This window comes from Esox lucius, chromosome 13, assembly GCF_011004845.1.
Source record: "Esox lucius isolate fEsoLuc1 chromosome 13, fEsoLuc1.pri, whole genome shotgun sequence".
Taxonomy (NCBI): domain Eukaryota; kingdom Metazoa; phylum Chordata; class Actinopteri; order Esociformes; family Esocidae; genus Esox; species Esox lucius.
The window spans coordinates 22115891-22135230 of record NC_047581.1 but is presented as its reverse complement, the minus strand read 5'-3'; the positions used below and the strand labels follow the sequence as shown (position 1 = coordinate 22135230).

The 19340-nt window shown below is 43.5% G+C and overlaps 1 protein-coding gene across 3 annotated transcripts in view; it reads right to left on the bottom strand.

Moving 5' to 3' along the window:
• Positions 1 to 19340, bottom strand: part of ikbkb (inhibitor of nuclear factor kappa B kinase subunit beta) — a 23618-nt gene extending 4278 nt beyond the window's left edge. The window contains exons 1-19 of one of the 3 annotated variants that reach the window (XM_010876496.3): positions 19236 to 19340; positions 17900 to 18024; positions 14703 to 14797; positions 11844 to 11964; positions 11662 to 11731; positions 9048 to 9136; positions 7595 to 7684; positions 7076 to 7200; positions 6353 to 6460; positions 6083 to 6215; positions 5735 to 5929; positions 5247 to 5361; positions 1769 to 1892; positions 1491 to 1642; positions 1232 to 1293; positions 825 to 928; positions 668 to 717; positions 437 to 536; positions 177 to 324 (exon numbers count right to left, since the gene is read on the bottom strand). In XM_010876496.3, coding sequence (XP_010874798.1) covers positions 177 to 324; positions 437 to 536; positions 668 to 717; positions 825 to 928; positions 1232 to 1293; positions 1491 to 1642; positions 1769 to 1892; positions 5247 to 5361; positions 5735 to 5929; positions 6083 to 6215; positions 6353 to 6460; positions 7076 to 7200; positions 7595 to 7684; positions 9048 to 9136; positions 11662 to 11731; positions 11844 to 11964; positions 14703 to 14797; positions 17900 to 18004 — 1986 coding nt within the window. In that variant the 5' untranslated portion in view covers positions 18005 to 18024; positions 19236 to 19340. Of the gene's footprint in view, positions 1 to 176; positions 325 to 436; positions 537 to 667; positions 718 to 824; positions 929 to 1231; positions 1294 to 1490; positions 1643 to 1768; positions 1893 to 5246; positions 5362 to 5734; positions 5930 to 6082; positions 6216 to 6352; positions 6461 to 7075; positions 7201 to 7594; positions 7685 to 9047; positions 9137 to 11661; positions 11732 to 11843; positions 11965 to 14702; positions 14798 to 17899; positions 18025 to 19153; positions 19215 to 19235 lie in introns of those variants that run through there. The other 2 variants (XM_020052655.2, XM_010876497.5) reach the window with 2 other exon arrangements.

The following is a 19340-nucleotide window of genomic DNA, read 5'->3' as shown; positions in this document are numbered from 1 at the left end:
GTGGGGTTCTCTATGTATTTCTGTGTGGGGTTCTCTATGTATTTCTGTGTGGGGTTCTCTATGTATTTCTGTGTGGGTTTCTCTATGTATTTCTGTGTGGGGTTCTCTATGTATTTCTGTGTGGGGTTCTCTATGTATTTCGGGGTGTGTGTGTTTGTTTCTGTGTTTGTACTTACACATGCTACTTTGAGCAGGTTCCATAGTTCCCGCTGTCGTCTCTCCTGTAGATTCATGAGCACCTGTTCACTCTCAGCCATCGTCTGAACCACACCCTCTACACGAGGTAGCAGCTCCATCACACGCTGCCGACATATCACTGTCTTACTGCAACACACACACACACACACACATTACCCCAAAGGAGAGAGTAAACATGCAAGTATGTATGTCACCTCACCTTAGGTGTGTGCTGAATAGCATTTGTGTGCATATATACCTGAGGTGTGTGTAGAAGTCTTTGAGTTTCTTCTCATAGAACTGAATGGCCTGGAACACCAGACGAACCACTTCCTGACAGTCCCCCCCACACCTCTGGTCTGTGCAGAGGAAGACGAGAAACAGACAGAAAGACGACAAAGACAGGAAGATGAGAAAAAGACGGAGGTTTTCCAGCTGACATCAGGTACCCAGAGTGTATTCAACATGGAGGCACAAGTGGTTAACCAACCTCTGGGTTTTTCCCTCAGTTTGCGGAACAATTCCATGGCCTTCCCTTCACTGTGGTCAAAAAAGAAAATGAACAGTTCAATTTAGTTCCATAAAAGCCAGGCCTTGGCTACACTGGTGAAAGGGGTTAGCTGGATGTATGTCTAGATGTGTCTTACAGTGTGTCCAGGGCCTCTCCACTCCTCCACGGCTGTCTCTGGAGGTCCACGATGTCTGTCTGGAGGAGCATCATCTCCTCTTCCAGCTCAGTTACTTTCTCTGCCTGCAACATGCACATATGTCACGGACAAACCTGCAACCCGCACACACACACCCCCCTGCAGACAAACACACACCCCTGCAGAGACACACACACACACACACACACACACACACACACACACACACACACACCCCCCTGCACACACACCTACACACACACCTGCACACACACACACCCGCAGACACACACACCCCTGCAGAGACAAACACAAACAAACACACACCCCTGCAGACACACACCCGCACACACACACACACACACACACACCCACACACACACACCCCTGCAGACACACAGGCTCACCTGGCCACAGCTGACTGCAGTCTGCTCCATCTCCCTCCACACACCCAGCAGCTTTTCAGAGGCTACAAACACCAAACATTAGACCTGTTTTGTACTAGTGGGCTCAGTTGAAATACACACTGTACACTCATTTCCCCCGTGCTCTTCTGCAGTCTGGGACAGTCATAAACACCCTAGCTGTAACTTAGTCCAGATAAATTCAGTATTATGCTACAATAGCTGTGAACCCTGGATGGAAAATCCTTTTCATGTGGTCTACCTATTCCTGTAGCCCTCTGCTCCTGGTACTTTTCCATGTCAATGTGCAGGCTGGTGTTGAAAAACTCCAGCTTAGCTGTCAGCCTCTGGTTCATAGACACCATCTCATTCTTCTGCTTCGACAGAGAGCTGTTATGTCTCAGCAGACTCATACTGGTAGAGGAAGAGAGAGAGCATTTTGAAACCATATACAAGTCTCCTATTGCAGTGGGCAAGCCATCTGTCCTCTGGTTTTTGTACATTTGACAGTCTGGATGGGGGGGCGGGTCTGAGTCTTACAGGGCAGCTTTTTGTCCCTGCTGTAACCTCTGCCAATCTTCCTTCAGGGTGCGGATGGTGTGCCAGGCCTGGCCCCAGGTCCTTCTCAGTGGGCTGTAGGATAACACGTGCCTAGGGTCCGTCTCTGAGACAGAGAAAGAGACCCCACAACGGTAAGCCTGTTTATTTACATAGCACAATTCATACATAGAAGCAATTCAATGGGATTTACAAAGAAAGAAAAAAAAGAATTAAATCCAATAAAAAACATCTACTAAACTGGTAGATTGTGTAGTAGAAACTGTGAGGAATCTGTGTAACTACTGTCGGGAGAACAAGTATTTGATACACTGCCGATTTTGCAGGTTTTCCCTACAAAGCATGTAGAAGTTGTAATTTTCATCATAGGTACTCTTCAACTATGATTGATGGAATCTAAAACAAAAATCCAGATGTTTTATTTTTTAAAGTAATTAATTTGCATTTTTTTGCATGACATAAATATTTGATACAACAGAAAAGCAGAACTTAAAATTTGGTACAGAAACCTTTGTTTGCAATTACAGAGATCGTACATTTCCTGTAGTTCTTTACAAGGTTTGCACACACTGCAGCAGGGATTTTGGTCCACTCCTCCATACAGACCTTCTCCAGATCCTTCAGGTTTCGGGGCTGTCGCTGAGCAATGCGGACTGTCAGCTTTTCTATTGGGTTCAGGTCTGGGGACTGGCTAGGCCACTCCAGAACCTTGAGATGCTTCTTACGGAGCCACTCCTTAGTTGCCCTGGCTGTGTGTTTCGTTGGCATGCTGGAAGAGCCAGCCACGACCCATCTTCAATGCTCTTAATGAGGGAAGGAGGTTGTTGGCCAAGATCTCGCGATACATGGCCTCATCCATTCTCCCCTCAATATGGTGCAGTCGTCCTGTCCCCTTTGCAGAAAAGTATCCCCAAAGAATGATGTTTCCACCTCCATGCTTCATGGTTGGGATGGTGTTCTTGGGGCTGTACTCATCCTTCTTCTTCCTCCAAACAGGGCGAGTGGAGTTTAGACCAAAAAGCTCTATTTTTGTCTCATTAGACCACATGACCTTCTCCCATTCCTCCTTTGGATCATCCAGATGGTCATTGGCAAACCTCAGACGGGACTGGACATGCGCTGGCTTGAGCAGGGGGACCTTGCGTGCGCTGCAGGATTTTAATCCATGACGGCGTAGTGTGTTACTAATGGTTTTCTTTGAAACTGTGGTCCCAGCTCTCTTCAGGTCATTGACCAGGTCCTGCTGTGTAGTTCTGGGCTGATCACTCACCTTCTTCATGATCATTGATGCCCCACGAAGTGAGATCTTGCATGGAGCCCCAGACCAAGGGAGATTGACCGTCATCTAGAACTTCTTCCATTTTCTAATAATTGCGCCAACAGTTGTTGCCTTCTCTCCAAGCTGCTTGCTTATTGTCCTGTAGCCCATCCCAGCCTTGTGCAGGTCTACAATTTTATCCCTGATGTCCTTACACAGCTCTCTGGTCTTGGCCATTGTGGAGAGGTTGGAGTCTGTTTGATTGAGTGTGTGGACAGGTGTCTTTTATACAGGTAACGAGTTCAAACAGGTGCAGTTAATACAGGTAATGAGTGGAGAACAGGAGGGCTTCTTAAAGAAAAACTAACAGATCTGTGAGATCCGGAATTCTTACTGGTTGGTAGGTGATCAAATACTTATGTCATACAATGAAATGCAAATTAATTATTTAAAAATCATACAATGTGATTTTCTGGATTTTTGATTTTAGATTCCACTTCTCACAGTTGAATTGTACATATGAATACAATTACAGACCTCTACATGCTTTGTAAGTGGGAAAACCTGCAAAATCTGCAATTGTTCTCCCCACTGTATATAAGCTAAGGCTAATAGTGTGGTTAGGGTTAAGTGCTCAGTCATAGGCAGGTGAAAAGGGCGTTTTTAACCAGGATTTAAAAATTATTCTGGTAGTTTATTCCAGTTGTATGCAGCATAACTGCTAAATGCAGCTTCGCCATGTTTAGTTTGGACTCTGGGCTATACTAGCTAAACTGTGTTCATGGATCTAAGAGACCTGCTCGGTTTATAATCTTTAAACATAACAAATGTATTCAGGGCCTAAACTGCTCAGTGATTTATATTCTAAAAGGACCACTTTAAGTATATTCTGTAACTGATTGGAAGCCAATGCAAAGATTTAAGAACCTAAGAGATGTGCTCTGTTCTCTACTGACATTGTAAGCACCATGCCCCACTAACTTACATGGGACCACATGTAGATAAAGTTTTATTTAAGTGTCATTTTGGTGGAGATATACAGTGCCTTCAGAAAGTATCCAGACCCCTTCAGGCATTTTGACATAATAGTTCAATTTTGGTCTTGTCAAACCAGAGAATCTTTTTTCTCATGCTCTCAGTCCTTCAGGTGGTATGTCAGAAGTAGCTTCCATCCAGCCACTCTACCATAAAGGACTGAGTGCTTCAGAAATTATTGTCCTGGTATGTTCTCCTATCTCTGCAGAAAAACTCTGGAGCTCTGTTAGTGGCTATTTACAACGGTCTACAGGTTCTAACATGCAATGTTCACAGGAGTCTACCTTTCTACATCATGTCCAAACAATTGAATTTGCATCAGGTGGACTCTAATCAAGTTCTAGAGGCATTTAAAACATTATCGAAGGACACCGGGGGACATCGGAGCTCAACTTGGTGTGTCACAGCAAAGGGTCAGAATACTGATGTACATCAGTACTTAAGAAAATGTCATACTTTCCGAAGACATCATTCGATGTTTTGTCAACCACAACCCTGTCCTACACCCTCGCATTGCAAAACCACCAACACATAGGCATGTTCCATTAAGCTAAACATTCTTTGAATTGTCAAGGAAACGATCTTAGTCGTATTAGCAACCAGTCTATTTGTTGTTAATTAGATCATCCCTTTTTTGTCCATTTCTAACCTTTATTTCTGTCAAATAAAACAGCTCCCAGTTTTGTGTTCTGAGAAAGGTATTTTTCACCCAGATGCATTTTACTACTTTTTAAACAAAGGCCTTTGCTGTGATTATAATGTAAATAAGAAGATGTAATCAGCATTCTGTCAAAAAAAAGAGCGATATATAGTCAAAACTTCTACCTGAAAAATAAAAAAAACAGCACAACCATCCTGCATCCCCCAAAAACAACAAATCCTCCCCAATGGTAAAAAATTTGTAAAAACATGTCCCATTGTTATCAAGATGTAAAATTTATATTTTGAAATATAATGTAATTTTAGGATCAGGTCAAATGTAAATAATTATTTGCTCTGGCCCACAATTAAATTCCTTTAATATAATAACATCCGATTTGCAGCTAAGTTCAAGACAAATATTATCCTTTGTTTGAATGGGATTTATTTTTCTTAATTAGCCTTTAAATGTTTAGCCAAAGTCAGCTTAATGTTCCACATCAGAAGTTTGCGTTTGTCTGTACTCACGGACAAAGCGTATGTTCTCTGGCATTGTGCGGGGAGTGAACTGGGGCTCGTACTTGCTGGAGGAACGGTCAAACAGGAAAACCAGAGGAAGGTCTGTCCTCCTCCCATCTATCTCCTGAGTCACAGACAGACAGACAGACAGACCAACCGAGCAACAAACACAGAAAGAGGGACAAGGAGGGAGAGACAGACAGACAGACAGACCAACCGAGCAACAAACACAGAAAGAGGGACAAAGAGAGACCAACAGACAGCGAGAGCAAAAAGTCAGAGGGACAAGAAGAGACATACAGACAGGGACAGAAAGGGACAGACCAACCAGAAGAGACAGGAAGAGAGTTAGTGACAGACAAACGATATGTGAAGACATATCTCATTCTCTGACCTTTCTTATTAACCTTTACACCTGCACTATTTTAACTTGGCTCTGTCCAATATGCCATACAAACACATTTTGACTGGACTGTAGGTAAAATCACATAGATTACAGTGTAGTCAATGGCACACTGCCCCGCTTCTCCTTGTGGCTCCAGAGCTAGGCCTGCCTCTAACAGTAGCTCTTGATTGGCTGGAGGAATGTCGGTGTCACACGCGATTCGCTGCTGCAGATCTGCCACTTTCTCATTCGCCGAGATGGAGTAGGTGTGGATCTTAGCAGACACCATGTTTAATACGTGAACCAGCTAGAGAGAATAAACCAAACAATGAATTGGATTACAACCCAGAGTTGTGCCCATTAGAATACTGGGAGACTTGTGTTGAGAAGTAGACTGAGGGAGTACATCAGAGACTGTCTGTGTGTTGGTGTGTGTGTCTGTGCGTGTGGTGAGGCTAACCTTCAGCTCCAGGATGGTTTCCAGCTGAGAGAAGCAGTTAGAGGAAGGGGCCTGGGGATCCGTCTTGCCTCTCTCCTGGGGAGACCACCTCAGCATCAGCTGCAACCAGCTCTCCAGACGCTCCAACAACAGACTACAGCATAAACACACACAAGCACATTTTATTACATACGATAATTTATCAAAGCACTTATCTTGTTTTTTCTTCCAGTACTGTGTGTACTTTATTGGGCATGAGAAATGGCCCCTGGTAGCTTTGTAATGACTCACGTGTTGAGGTTGTTGGGCTGAGGGAGGTGTTTCGAGAACCGAACCTCCCCTGCCAGGTCCTCATAAACCACAATGTCATGATCCTGCTTCATCTTCAACTTATTATGCCTGAGAGAAAGACAGGGCGAAAGACAGGGAGAAAGACAGGGCGAAAGACAGGGAGAAAGACAGGGAGAAAGACAGGGCGAAAGACAGGGCGAAAGACAGGGCGAAAGACAGGGCGAAAGACGGGGCGAAAGACGGGGCGAAAGACGGGGAGAAAGACAGGGAGAAAGACAGGGCGAAAGACAGGGCGAAAGACAGGGCGAAAGACAGGAGGAGCGGTCATTTGTAAGTTTGCCCGGATGTACGTACACACACACGCACACAGGCACTGGGAGCTTGCCAACGCCAGTCAACACTGGCCACAGGGGTCCACATGGGCAGCGGATAAGCGTTTCCCCTCATTCTTCGCTAATCGTTACGCTTTGATACACTGACAGCATTTAAAAATGGGATAATATTATGAGGGTGGACTACGCCTGGCAAAACCAAACATCCCACCCTCTAGGAATAACATTCAACAGGTTCTCATTGCTGTCTCATTGCTGTCTGAAAACAATAACAAATGGACAACATTGTTCTTAGCTAGAGGACATTGTCTGATGAAGGTATATGAATAGCGCCATTTGTATGTATACGTGGGTGTGTGTGTTGTGAGTGTGTTGATTTGTGCGGCAGTACCAAGGCACGGGTTGCCAGGTTGGCAGAAAAGGGCGGAACCCTGTAATGCACTCAAACACCAATGTTCCGAAGCTCCAATAATCCACGGTCACTGTATACTTCTGTCTCTCCAAGAGCTCTGGAGCCTGTGGTAGAAGGGGAAGTGTGTGTGTGTGTGAGAGCCAGACAAACAAATTGAAAGCAGAGATAGTTTCCCCTAAAAATAAAAACTGTAAAAAGACTGCAATAAAAAAAGGAATTTTGCCTTATGAGATGCGGCCTTCAGTGCACATGTACCACTACAGCATGGGCTTGATTCTGGCCTACTGCTATTTCAGCACACAACCTTTCCTCTCTTTCCCATGGTCGCACCTCAACGAAAGCATGAATGCCAAAAAATATATAGAAAGAGAAAGCAAAAGGAGGAAGTGTGGAGAGCTAGGGCAACAGAAAGGGGAAGTGAGATCACTATGTTCACAGATAGAGAGATGAACAAATAGAACTAATTAAAGTAGTGTTGGCCACAGTGGCACCACGCACCAAGTACTGTAGCGTTCCGACAAATGAGGTACATAGACTGTTCTGGTCCAGCTCCTTGGCATAGCCCAGGTCAATGATCTTATGAATCAACTACAGAGAGAAGAAGACAAAAACAGCAACATTAGTCTTTAACCATTTATGGAACATTCTTACAATTTAGTAAGACATTAACAGGACTTGAATGAGTAGTTTCACCACTTTTCTTTTTTAACTTTGTGATAACTAATTAATGTCATCACCGCAACTCCTAGCTGAATCGGGACAATTGATGTGAAGATGTGTGTTCCTAAGCAGATCCAGCGCCCTCCTGGTTGTTGTCACGCTGCTCAATAAAGAAGATTAGACCGGAACCCAAGCATGCCACTAAGAACTCACTCTCCAGCATTCCAACTCAATTGTGCTTACAGGTGCTCATGGAGGCAACAAGGCACAGCAACCATATACAAAGTACTAACCCCCCCCCCCCCCCCCCCCCCCCCCCCCCCCCCCAAACCCGGACAGTGCTGACAAATTACTCAACTTTCCACAGAACACCTGGGCAAATCCAATATCAGGAAGCACTTTTCTCTTTGCAAAATATAATAAAGCCTACAGGCCAAATGTCACTTTCCTTTCCAAAACTGTAAAGACACCTTTGAAATTGTGATTTGTCCAAATGAATAAAGACAAAAAAATGAACAGCAGAACTACTGCAGCTCGTTATCCCACGCAGTCTCACGGTACCCCAGGTCACAATGCGTTTAATCTGAGTATATTACATACTGCCCAGCTCATCCTCCTCATCATATTACCTCACCACGGCAAATTTGACACAGGGTTTTTGTAATGTTTTTTTCTCACCAGTTAAATACAACACCAATTTAAACTGAGCGTCAACAACATTATTTGGGTACTTTTAAAACTGAGAATTAACTTTTAAAACTGAGATTTTCACTGGGCAGTTACTTTAATAACTACTGAATGCAAACATTGGTAATCAACTCCAATTAAAAAAAACATGTTATGTAATTCTTCTGTTACCCCTACTTTATCAAAGCATTGAAATCCTAACACATAATTTCACCAGGAAGTTATATAGTATTAACGTTCTCAAACATTTCACAATAAAAATGTTTTACAGTCAGTTTAATCCAGACAAGTATGTGTGTTTTGTGCACATAAAGATTTAGCAACTTTAATAAGTCTGGCCTTAGTTACATAAGCTCATACCATGCAAACATATCGGTTAAAGGACTATTGGTATATGTAGAAATTCCTCTAATTAGACATATTGGGAAAAGTAGGAACTGGCTGCTTAGGTTTGTTCCAGTTTTCCTTTTTCGATTAGCCAGGTAATAATCCCAGGTTTTCTGTGAGACAGAAGATTGTGTAGCCAGGGCTAAAGCCTGGGCATTTGTATGTAACCAGGAGTGACTACACTATTCAATCCCTACAATTATATGGGGAAACTCACTCTCTTCTCTCCCTGCTGAAGGACAATGTTTTCAGGCTTTAGATCCCTGTGGATAATCCTCTTCTTATGAAGGTATGTCAGAGCAGAAGCTAGGAGAGAACGGGAGAAAGAGTGAGAGATAGAGAAGGTATATACAATGAACATAAGAAATGTTTCCAGTCACAACCCAGTATGGATTGAGCTCATCAGATGTCACTCCTAGTCTCTATGGTTACAAATGATATAATGGACCAGGGCATCTGTTGGGAAAACCTGTCGATGGACAACGCGAACTGCATCATTTTATTTTACACAACATTTGAGAATGTACCGGACACGTTTAGCCTACAGCGCTATGAACTCATTAAAATGCTATTAGTTGTATGTAATAGATTTCAAATATCAGCCATATGTCATCCGACAAAATAAGTAGAAAACTACCCAGATCAGCCCTAACATTATGACCACCTGCCTAATATTGTGTAGGTCCCCCTTTTGCCCCCAAAACAGCCTTGACCCATCGAGGCATGGACTCCACTAGACCTCTGAAGATGTGCTGTGGTATCTGTCACCAAGACGTTAGCAGCAGATCCTTTAAGTCCTGTAAGTTGCGAGGTGGGGCCTCCATGGATTGGACTGGTTTGTCCAGCACATCCCACAGATGCTAGATTGGATTGAGATCTGGGGAATTTGGAGGCCAGGTCAACACCTTGTGCTCGCTGTTGTGTTCCTCAAACCATTCCTGAACCATTTTTGTCTTGTGGGAGGGGCATTATCCTGCTGAAAAAGGCCAATGCCATAGCTGGTACATGTCAAAGTAACATCAACATGAATGGCAAGACCCAAGGATTCCCAGCAGAACATTGTCCAAACAACACACTGCCTCCGCTGTCTTGCCTTCTTCCCATAGTGCATCCTGGTGCCAAGTGTTCCCCAGGTAAGCATCACACACCCACCCGGCCTTCCATGCGATGTAAAAGGAAATGTGATTCATCAGACCAGGCCACCTTCTTCCATTGCTCTGTGGTCCAGTTCTGATGCTCACATGCCCATTGTAGGCGCTTTCATCAGTGGACAGGGGTCAGCATGGGCACCCTGACTGTTCTGCGGCTACGCAGCCACATATGCAACAAACTGTGGTGCACTGTGTGTTCTGACACCTTTCTATCAGTCACAGCATTACCCTTTTCAGCAATTTGAGCTACAGTAGCTCGTCTGTTGGGTCGGACCACACAGGCCAGCCTTCACTCCCCACGTGCATCAATGAGTCTTGGCCACCTATGACCCTCTCATTGGTTCACTGCTTTTCCTTCTTTGGACCACTTTTGATAGGTACTGCCCACTGGGGAACACCCCACAAGGGCTGCAGTTTTGGAGATGCTCTGACCCAGTCATCTAGCCATCACAATTTGGCCCTTGTCAAAGTCGCTCAGATCCTTACGCTTGCCCATTTTTACAGCTTCTAACACATCAACTTTGAGGACAGAATGTTCACTTGCTGCCTAATATATCCCACCCACTGACAGGTGCCATGATGACGAGATTATCAGTGTTATACACTTCTCGTGTCAGTGGTCATAATGTCATGGCTGATCAGTGCATGTTTTTTAATATAACATTGGAGAACAAAACAGTTTACCATACCCGGCTTTTTTGGTTAGACCCAGGTATCTTTTGTGCTGGAAATAAACTAAGCTGTTATTACGAAACACGTGCAACCGAAGAGGACGCGTGCGTCGTTTTCACCAGGCGCATTTCAGCACAGCCTGTCAATGTCTGCTGCGGACAAACAGACAAGCTGGATTTGTTTAAAAATAAGAAACTAAGTGTCCCTGGAATGGCCCAGTCTTCAATCTAATTAAGAACCTGTGGGAAGACTTGAAAGTTGCTTTAAATCAAAAATGCCCACCTTACTTGAGCAAACATGAACTACTTGGGTATGAATGGGTACGATTTCAGGAACCAGATTTACAAAGCTTATAGGGACTTTCCCAAATGACTCAAATCTGATAATGCTGCCAAAGTTTGTGCTACCAAGTACTGATAAAAGGGGTGAAAAGACATTTCAGGGGCTGAATACTAAATAATGAATCTACTGTAACTTTGAAAGCAGTGTTAGGTTTGGCTTTTTATTAAGACAACAATATCTAAACAGGGTTGTAATGTCAATGGTGCATTGATTATGAAGTTGCTGAGGGCTTTCTGTGTCTGATGGCAGATATGTTTATGATAACTGATTTGTGAGTTCTTGATAATAGACTACCAATAGCTTGCAATTGACCCTGGTTTCGAACTAATCTAAATTTCTCACCTCCCTAAAATTCAGTGCGTGTGACCTAATCAGGAAGCAAACAATTCGAACATGTCTGACTGGTTTCCATGGTGACCCTGGCCCATAGTGGGCTTGTTGGTGATGTCATTGTAGGTCATACTGACGTGTGTGACACCGGCAGGCCCGGCACGTATCCTCCATCCATTAGGAAGCTGATCACACTCCACAGGAAGTGTCCCAGTGATGTCACCACCAGGAGGGAGGACCGTGACCAACCTCCTGACACATGACACAGACACCGTGGCAACAGGGAGCACCCGCAGCATGTCAACGGAACTGATGAGAAACAGGACAGATACTTACATATGTCTCGTAGCAGAATGAGTATGGAACCCTCCCTCATTCCACAGCAGTTCTCCAAAAGATTCAGATACTGGACGGACACGGACACACACACACACACACACACACACACACACACTCATTAGTCTCATACTCAATATATGTTATGAGGGTCCGTATGCTTGTGTATTTTTCGAACACACCTTCCTCAGGTCTCCTCCCTGACAGTACTCCATGGCCAGAAGTGGCAGATCGTTGGTGCCTAAGGACGACTGCAGTCCTTCAGGAACTTCTCTGGCTGCTACCACATTCACATGGTCCAGTCTGAAAGAAAAACACAGAGGAAGACTGACCTTAAACTGTCCAATGAAAACTAAGAAAACTATCAATTTCATTAGTTCCGGATTCTAAAGCAAAACAGTAACATTGGAACAATAACACTGTCATGTCTACAATACTGTATCTAAAATACCAGTGAATAAGCGTACCACCCATGATAGTACTCATTACGATAACAAATAGTCAGGAGGTAATCATCTGTGAATAGTTAATGTATTAGTTACGTGATCCTAGTCTGAGAAGCAGAAGACAGCTAAACCAAACATGATCGAATATCTTCCATCCCTTTTGGACAAGGTGTGACGTAATATACATTAGAGACATGAAAAGATACGGAAAAACATCTCTCTGTACTCTCTAGAGACTTCTGATAGGTTCGCTGACGGAACGTGAATTTACGGGATGTCTCTTAGTGTAAGATTTCCTGGGTGTATAAGGTGTTATGTCCGGCAGTATGTGAGGTGTTATAAAGTGTCTATAAAAGTCTGCCCCCCCCCGCACAAGTTTGTATGGCTATCCTCATGGGAAACAGAAAATAGAAATTGTATGCTCCCTTACCCTAATCTTAATCCTAAACCTAACCTCAATAAAGTAACATTTATGCCTACATTTTTAAAAGGTCCCCAAAAAAAAAAAATCTGGTTTTACTATACTCATGGGGACCACACACACACACACACACACACACACACACACACACACACACACACACACACCTTGGTTGAAGCTGACTTGGGAAGGTTAAGAAAAATAAATCCCATTCTAATGAGATAAATATTTCTCTTGACAGTGGCTGCAAATCTGTTATTATTACATTAATATTATTTAACCAACCTGAGTCTACACCAGGGGAAGGCAAATAGTCTTAGTCATTAAGGGGAAGATAATTATACGGTTCAGGGGAAGATGAAAATTATACCACAACTAAAAAATGACCACAACTAATCCCAGAAAGGGACAGTATTTTATCTTACTTTATTTGTGGGCATATTTTAAATTGAAAATATTTTAAGTTGAATTCCTGTTTGAACCAAAAAATAAAATAATGTGCACAGCTCCAACAACATGTTTGTGTGGTTTAGCGGTGTGTAGTTCAGCCGTGTGTTTAGAAATGTGTGGGTGCAAGAGAGGGGTTGTGGCCAAGACCACGTCTGCCTGAGAACAAAACACTTGTTAAAGCATGACATGAAAACAAGAAACTTTCACTCATTATTTCCCCCAGATACAAACAGAAGTATGCAGATTAACAGATGACCTCTCCACCCACACACATCTCCCCCTCACCACCCAATCTGACGCCCACACAGCTCATCGCACAGGAGTGGCACCGTGGCGGCGAGCTGGCAGCTCACAACTTATCCAGTGCCAAATGGCCAAACGCAGAACCCACAGACCGAAATAGCCACAGCTTTTATGTCTTTTTAATGATGTTGCTCATTTTTACTACTGGTGAATCTAAAAGTGGCTTCATCATAGTATTTTTCCTGCCCCAATGAGGACTTGGAAACAAATGAGGGGAATGTCACCCATGTCATGGAATGTGCCGTGGCATTAATTGGCCTGTTTACAATGGAAGGCAGGCTGAGGCATGATGATGCTAGCAAAGAAAAACAAAGTACACAGGCATTGTGAAAACAGCAGGTCTTGCGTAATGTTCACTTGAAATTATAAATCTAATTTGTCAGATTGACAGTGCCTATTTTCTGTCTTACTCAAGTCACACCTTCAGATACCCTAAGCCCATTGGATAGGCATTTAGACACCCTAAGCCCATTGGATAGGCCTACAGACACCCTAAGCCCATTGGATAGGCCTACAGACACCCTAAGCCCATTGGATAGGCCTACAGACACCATAAGCCCATTGGGTAGGGCTACAGACACCCTAAGCCCATTGGATAGGCCTACAGACACCCTAAGCCCATTGGATAGGCCTACAGACACCATAAGCCCATTGGATAGGCCTACAGACACCCTAAGCCCATTGGATAGGCCTACAGACACCCTAAGCCCATTGGATAGGCCTACAGACACCATAAGCCCATTGGATAGGCCTACAGACACCCTAAGCCCATTGGATAGGCCTACAGACACCCGAAGCCCATTGGATAGGCCTACAGACACCCGAAGCCCATTGGATATGCCTAGACACCATAAGCCCATGGGATAGGCCTACAGACACCATAAGCCCATTGGATAGGCCTACAGACACCCTAAGCCCATTGGATAGGCCTACAGACACCATAAGCCCATTGGATAGGCCTACAGACACCCTAAGCCCATTGGATAGGCCTACAGACACCCTAAGCCCATTGGATAGGCCTACAGACACCATAAGCCCATTGGATAGGCCTACAGACACCCTTAGCCCATTGGATAGGCCTACAGACACCCTAAGCCCATTGGATAGGCCTACAGACACCATAAGCCCATTGGGTAGGGCTACAGACACCCTAAGCCCATTGGATAGGCCTACAGACACCATAAGCCCATTGGATAGGCCTACAGACACCATAAGCCCATTGGATAGGCCTACAGACACCCTAAGCCCATTGGATAGGCCTACAGACACCCTAAGCCCATTGGATAGGCCTACAGACCCCCTAAGCCCATTGGATAGGCCTACAGACACCCTAAGGTAGGTAAAGCCAATATAATACCAGCATGCTTACATCTTAGTGCAGCCATTAAGAACTGTTTCAACATATGAAAAATTTCTCTTACCTCTTCATGATCTGTATTTCCAGACACCAACGCTCTCGGTTTCTCTCACTCAGCTCCTGACGACATTGCTTAATGGCTATCTGCTCTTCTGTATCCTAAAAAACAACAAACACACTCATAGTCTTCGATAGAGACACACAGATAAACAAACACTACTACAGCTTGGGCCTGAACCACAGCATATGGTCTCTTTGTGGTTAAACATCTTCCAGAGAATCTACGAAATGTGATTTCCGAGATATTAGCAAGAAATGACCGAGCTTCCAAGCATTCCTTTTCAAACCAGAAGTACTTATTGACGTTCGACCATTGTTAGCACACTCTGCCATAGGTTTCTCAACAGTTTCTGTAATAGGAAAAGTGTGTGAGTTCAGGAGGGAATTCTCTATTAATCTCATTACCCCGGTTCCCAGTAAAACCCTAGGAGTCGTACTAAGAGATCATCAGAATGCTGAAAACGTGACATTTATATTTGTACAGTACTATTAAAAGGTGTTAGAAATAGGTTTAAAGCTACTTATTTGGGCTTTAAGTGTTTATTTTCCTGTAAAACAATATAACGTTAGATTCAATTGTGTGCCCTATAAAAAATAGCACCGCCTAAGTTGTTTTTAGTACAATTCATGGTCTGACACTGAGGACGATGCAGTTGCTTGAAAATAAAGGACCCTGTTCTAAAGACAAAGTATCTGGACTCTGAAGTGGTTTGACCTGGGTGCCCTCTACATATGACCATTAAGAATGCTGTAACAATTATTCCCCACAGGAGACAGGTGTGACATAACAGATTGATGAACCTTTGAACCAGAACAGATTGATTAATCTTTGTGAGCTTTTGACTTCGGGTCTCACTATTCACAGGACAGGTGTAGTAAAAGATGAGGCAGGAAACCAACTGTGGTACACAAAAGAAACTGAAAAGACATGCTTTATTCACTGCAAGGGCGAGTAACCTGTTTCCCCAATGGAAATAAAAATCTAGCTCAACTATGAGCAAAACAAATAATCCTACTGAATCAAACAAAACAGCACTCTCTCCTGCACGTCGTCCGGTCGGCACCGGCATCCATTCCTTCTCTCTTCCCTTGACGTTTTGCCTGTTACCCCTTTCGCCCAGGGCAGGGTGCTGTTGCTCGGCAGCCCCTTGGCCCTTGTGTCCCGCTGGTAGCAGATGGTCCCAACTTTCAGCATTTAATTACACACATCCTTCTCTTATTACACTGAGTATTTACAATGACACCATCAGCAACCAGAAAGTAATGGAAGGCGTCATCACCATTGAGTTGGGTTGTATTAGAGGAACTCCCAGCTGGCATTCACTGGCTTCCCATTCACCAGCTTCCCTCCATGTAATTTCCTCATGTGTCACTTCCAGAGATTATCGAAGATACTTGGAAATAGCACTGCTACTATAAGGAAATTCAACATCTACCCTGCCTTCTCCCACTCCAAACCAAAGTGCAGATTTGGCTTTTGCTTGAGATGTAAAACCTTTAGAAGACAACAAAGTCCTTAAGATTTTCCTGTATTTAATGCCTGTGATGGCCGCACAAGCCTTACAACATTAGTTTCCTTCTTTTTAATCAATTTTAATAAGAGTGTGTAATGACCTTGTGTGGTGAACAAGTCAAGGTGATGCCCTGCCTAACTACAAACAGATTTTAACTCCTATCACCAACCCTGACCTTGCCCCTAACTGATTAAGAATATCAATCATACAGTGTACACACTCATTCAATAGTGATGCCTGGAATTCTTTCTAGCTTTCTGCTGACTATTGAAATTGGAGCATTTTTACACCACAATAGTTGTATTAGGATGAAGGAGATTTGTGTTGGAGATAACCGTTTTATAGTGGAGATAACTGTTTTATAGTGGAGATAACTGTTTTATAATGGAGATAACTGTTTTATAATGGAGATAACTGTTTTATAGTTGAGATAACTGTTTTATAGTGGAGATAACTGTTTTATAGCGGAACTGGTCAATTGTTGCATGTCATGTTCGAAGGCAAGGTGTAACATCTTCCCAGATACTTTCTGCTGCTGCTGAGGTTTAAAAAGGCTGTCCCACTCAATGTGTGATGGAGTGGAATGACCAATGAAGTAGGTCTGGTTCTGAAGTAGACACTGAAAGCAGGCTAACAGGCCATGAGATCCTCAGAGACTACAGAGAGAGGAAAGTACCTGAACAGGGACGTTATAAAGCAGAAGTGTTCAACCTCAGGTACCCCCAGAAGTTTCATCGTTTTGTTGTAGCCCTGAACAGGCACACCTGATTCACGAATTAAGGGCTTGATGATAAGCTGACGCGCCTAAACAGGTGCGCAATCTCTGGATCAAACTGAATACATGTAATGAATGGGAGCCCCTGGGGATAGGGTTGAATAACTCTGTTATAAAGGAGCAATGTTTCTGATCAAATCAAGCGTATAAAGTATCAGCCAGCAAAGGGAATTTGATACGATACGAACAGGCAGACGCCATTATTACCACTGACCTACGTCCTTTCGCTGGTGTGGGTCCACAGTCCTTCTGTATCCTCTACACTGAACCGACCGGACACAGACCATAATAAGCACTCCTAGTAAATGAAGTTGTGCAGACAGCCAGACGGGGGGGGGGGGGGGGGGGGGAGCCTTGGCAGAGACAGCAACGACTGGTACCGGAGGGGCTATCTAAATGGGTGCGGATGGTTTTCCTTGGGGTGATGAACGTTCCTCCCATCCTGCTGTGACTAGGGGTGATTTCAAAAACATGGGAGGATGCAGAATTCTATGGGCCAGTGAAAGGATAAAGCTGAGTGCACTTCCTGTAGGTTCCATTTTTGGCATTCTTCTAGTAAGGGAATATAATGTAAAATATGAACGCGGAGGACTACACAGGTCCCGCTTTGCCTGTACACTTGCTCAAGCCTGTTAGTTTGTCATCAGCAATGAGTCCGGATCCGAGAACCAAATTGTATAACTCAAGTACATTCTGAATAACGTAATTAGTCACAGACACCATAGTCATCAGGCAGTCTTCCTAGGCTTGCAGTAGCATAGCTTGTTTGATGACACTATTGTGTGGTAAATAATCGAAATGTAAAAGTTAAAAGTATGAAATGCCACCACTGAGGCAGCTCTCACATAATAAAAACATCGCAAGCACACAAAATCGGGTAAATAAGGTGACAACATTGAAAAACGAAAGTACCTTGTCCTGCCACCTGGTGACATTCCCAAAGCCTCCGGTCCCCAGGCGCTCCTTCAGCTCCCAGGAACCACAGCTTTGCTGCTGCTGCAGGGGTAGACGGCTCATGGTCGTCTGACAGTCCTCACCTCAGTCACAACAGAAACACGGTTTATTATACTGTAACCATGCCTGGACCTACAGGAGGTAGCAGGTAACTTTGCCTACTACCAATAAAGACAGGCCTACTAGGACCTGTCAACATTCAGAATGTTCCCGCTGTGGCAACACTAAAAATACAACGCAACACCTACAAATGGGGATCTGTGGAAAATAAAATATAAATACAAATATTACCAATTTAGACTGAAATTAAATATTGTTTAATACTTCCAGAATCTTCAACTTTTTTTGATCAATCCCTAATGGTAATCATCATATTTCACAAAAAGTATTTGTACTAGCATGTCTCATTCTGTTTTACAGCTGATATGTTAACATTATGTTAAGACAATTTGTTCTGGTATTTTGCTGACTAGCTACTTGTCTTACCGTTACATTAACACATTTATTGTGTTCAACAGGCAGGGGTTAATTGCACTTCATCAGTGATGCTAGAACATCAGTGTTCTAGCTTGCTTGCTATCAACTTCCCTTGTTCTTCACTTAGCTAACATGTGACCCAATCTCAATTTGCCATCCCATCTCAATCACAATTAGGCAGCAAACAGGCCCCCAAACAGAACGTACTTACAGGGGCCCAGTAGGCCTAGTGCCGAGCATGCTAAGCAATTAAAACATTTGTAGAATACTAAGTATGTACCAAACTAAAAAAGCAGGATTACAAAGGGAACTCATTGCAGATCTCGAAACTACAAGGGACTTTTCAAGGCAATTTTCAAGAATCCCGTGGACTATACTTGCTTGGGGTCCCTAGACATTAAACATTTTGAAAGAAACTGCTTTATTTATTGTCAGTTACTGTGGCGGAGAGGAGGACTAAATAAAATGTAGTATGAAAAAAGCATTAGCTAGCCGTAGTAAGCATAGCATGCATAACAAAATGTTTCCGGACAGTATGTTTCAATTTAGAAACAATATACATGTTCGTTAGATTGCGTTTCAACATCACACGTTTCAGTTTGTTTTTCGATACAATTCTGATCATGGAGTTAGCCGGGTTCCCCGAAGAAACTCCATTAGGTAGCTATACTACTGTAGTCTGAACAGTAACTAGACACCACAAGGACCGCAAGTAGTGACAGTAAAGAGTCCTACCTGGAACGTAAAATGTGCCCCATAAAAGTTCGCTTTATGATTGCCCCAACTACCTAGGATACACATTTAATAATCAAAGTACCTTTGCTTTATTTAGAACTACTACGATAGCAGCGACAAAACAATCGTCATTAATCACGAAGTATTGCTGTACTTCCTGAAAGTATTTTTTCCTGTAAACCTGCAA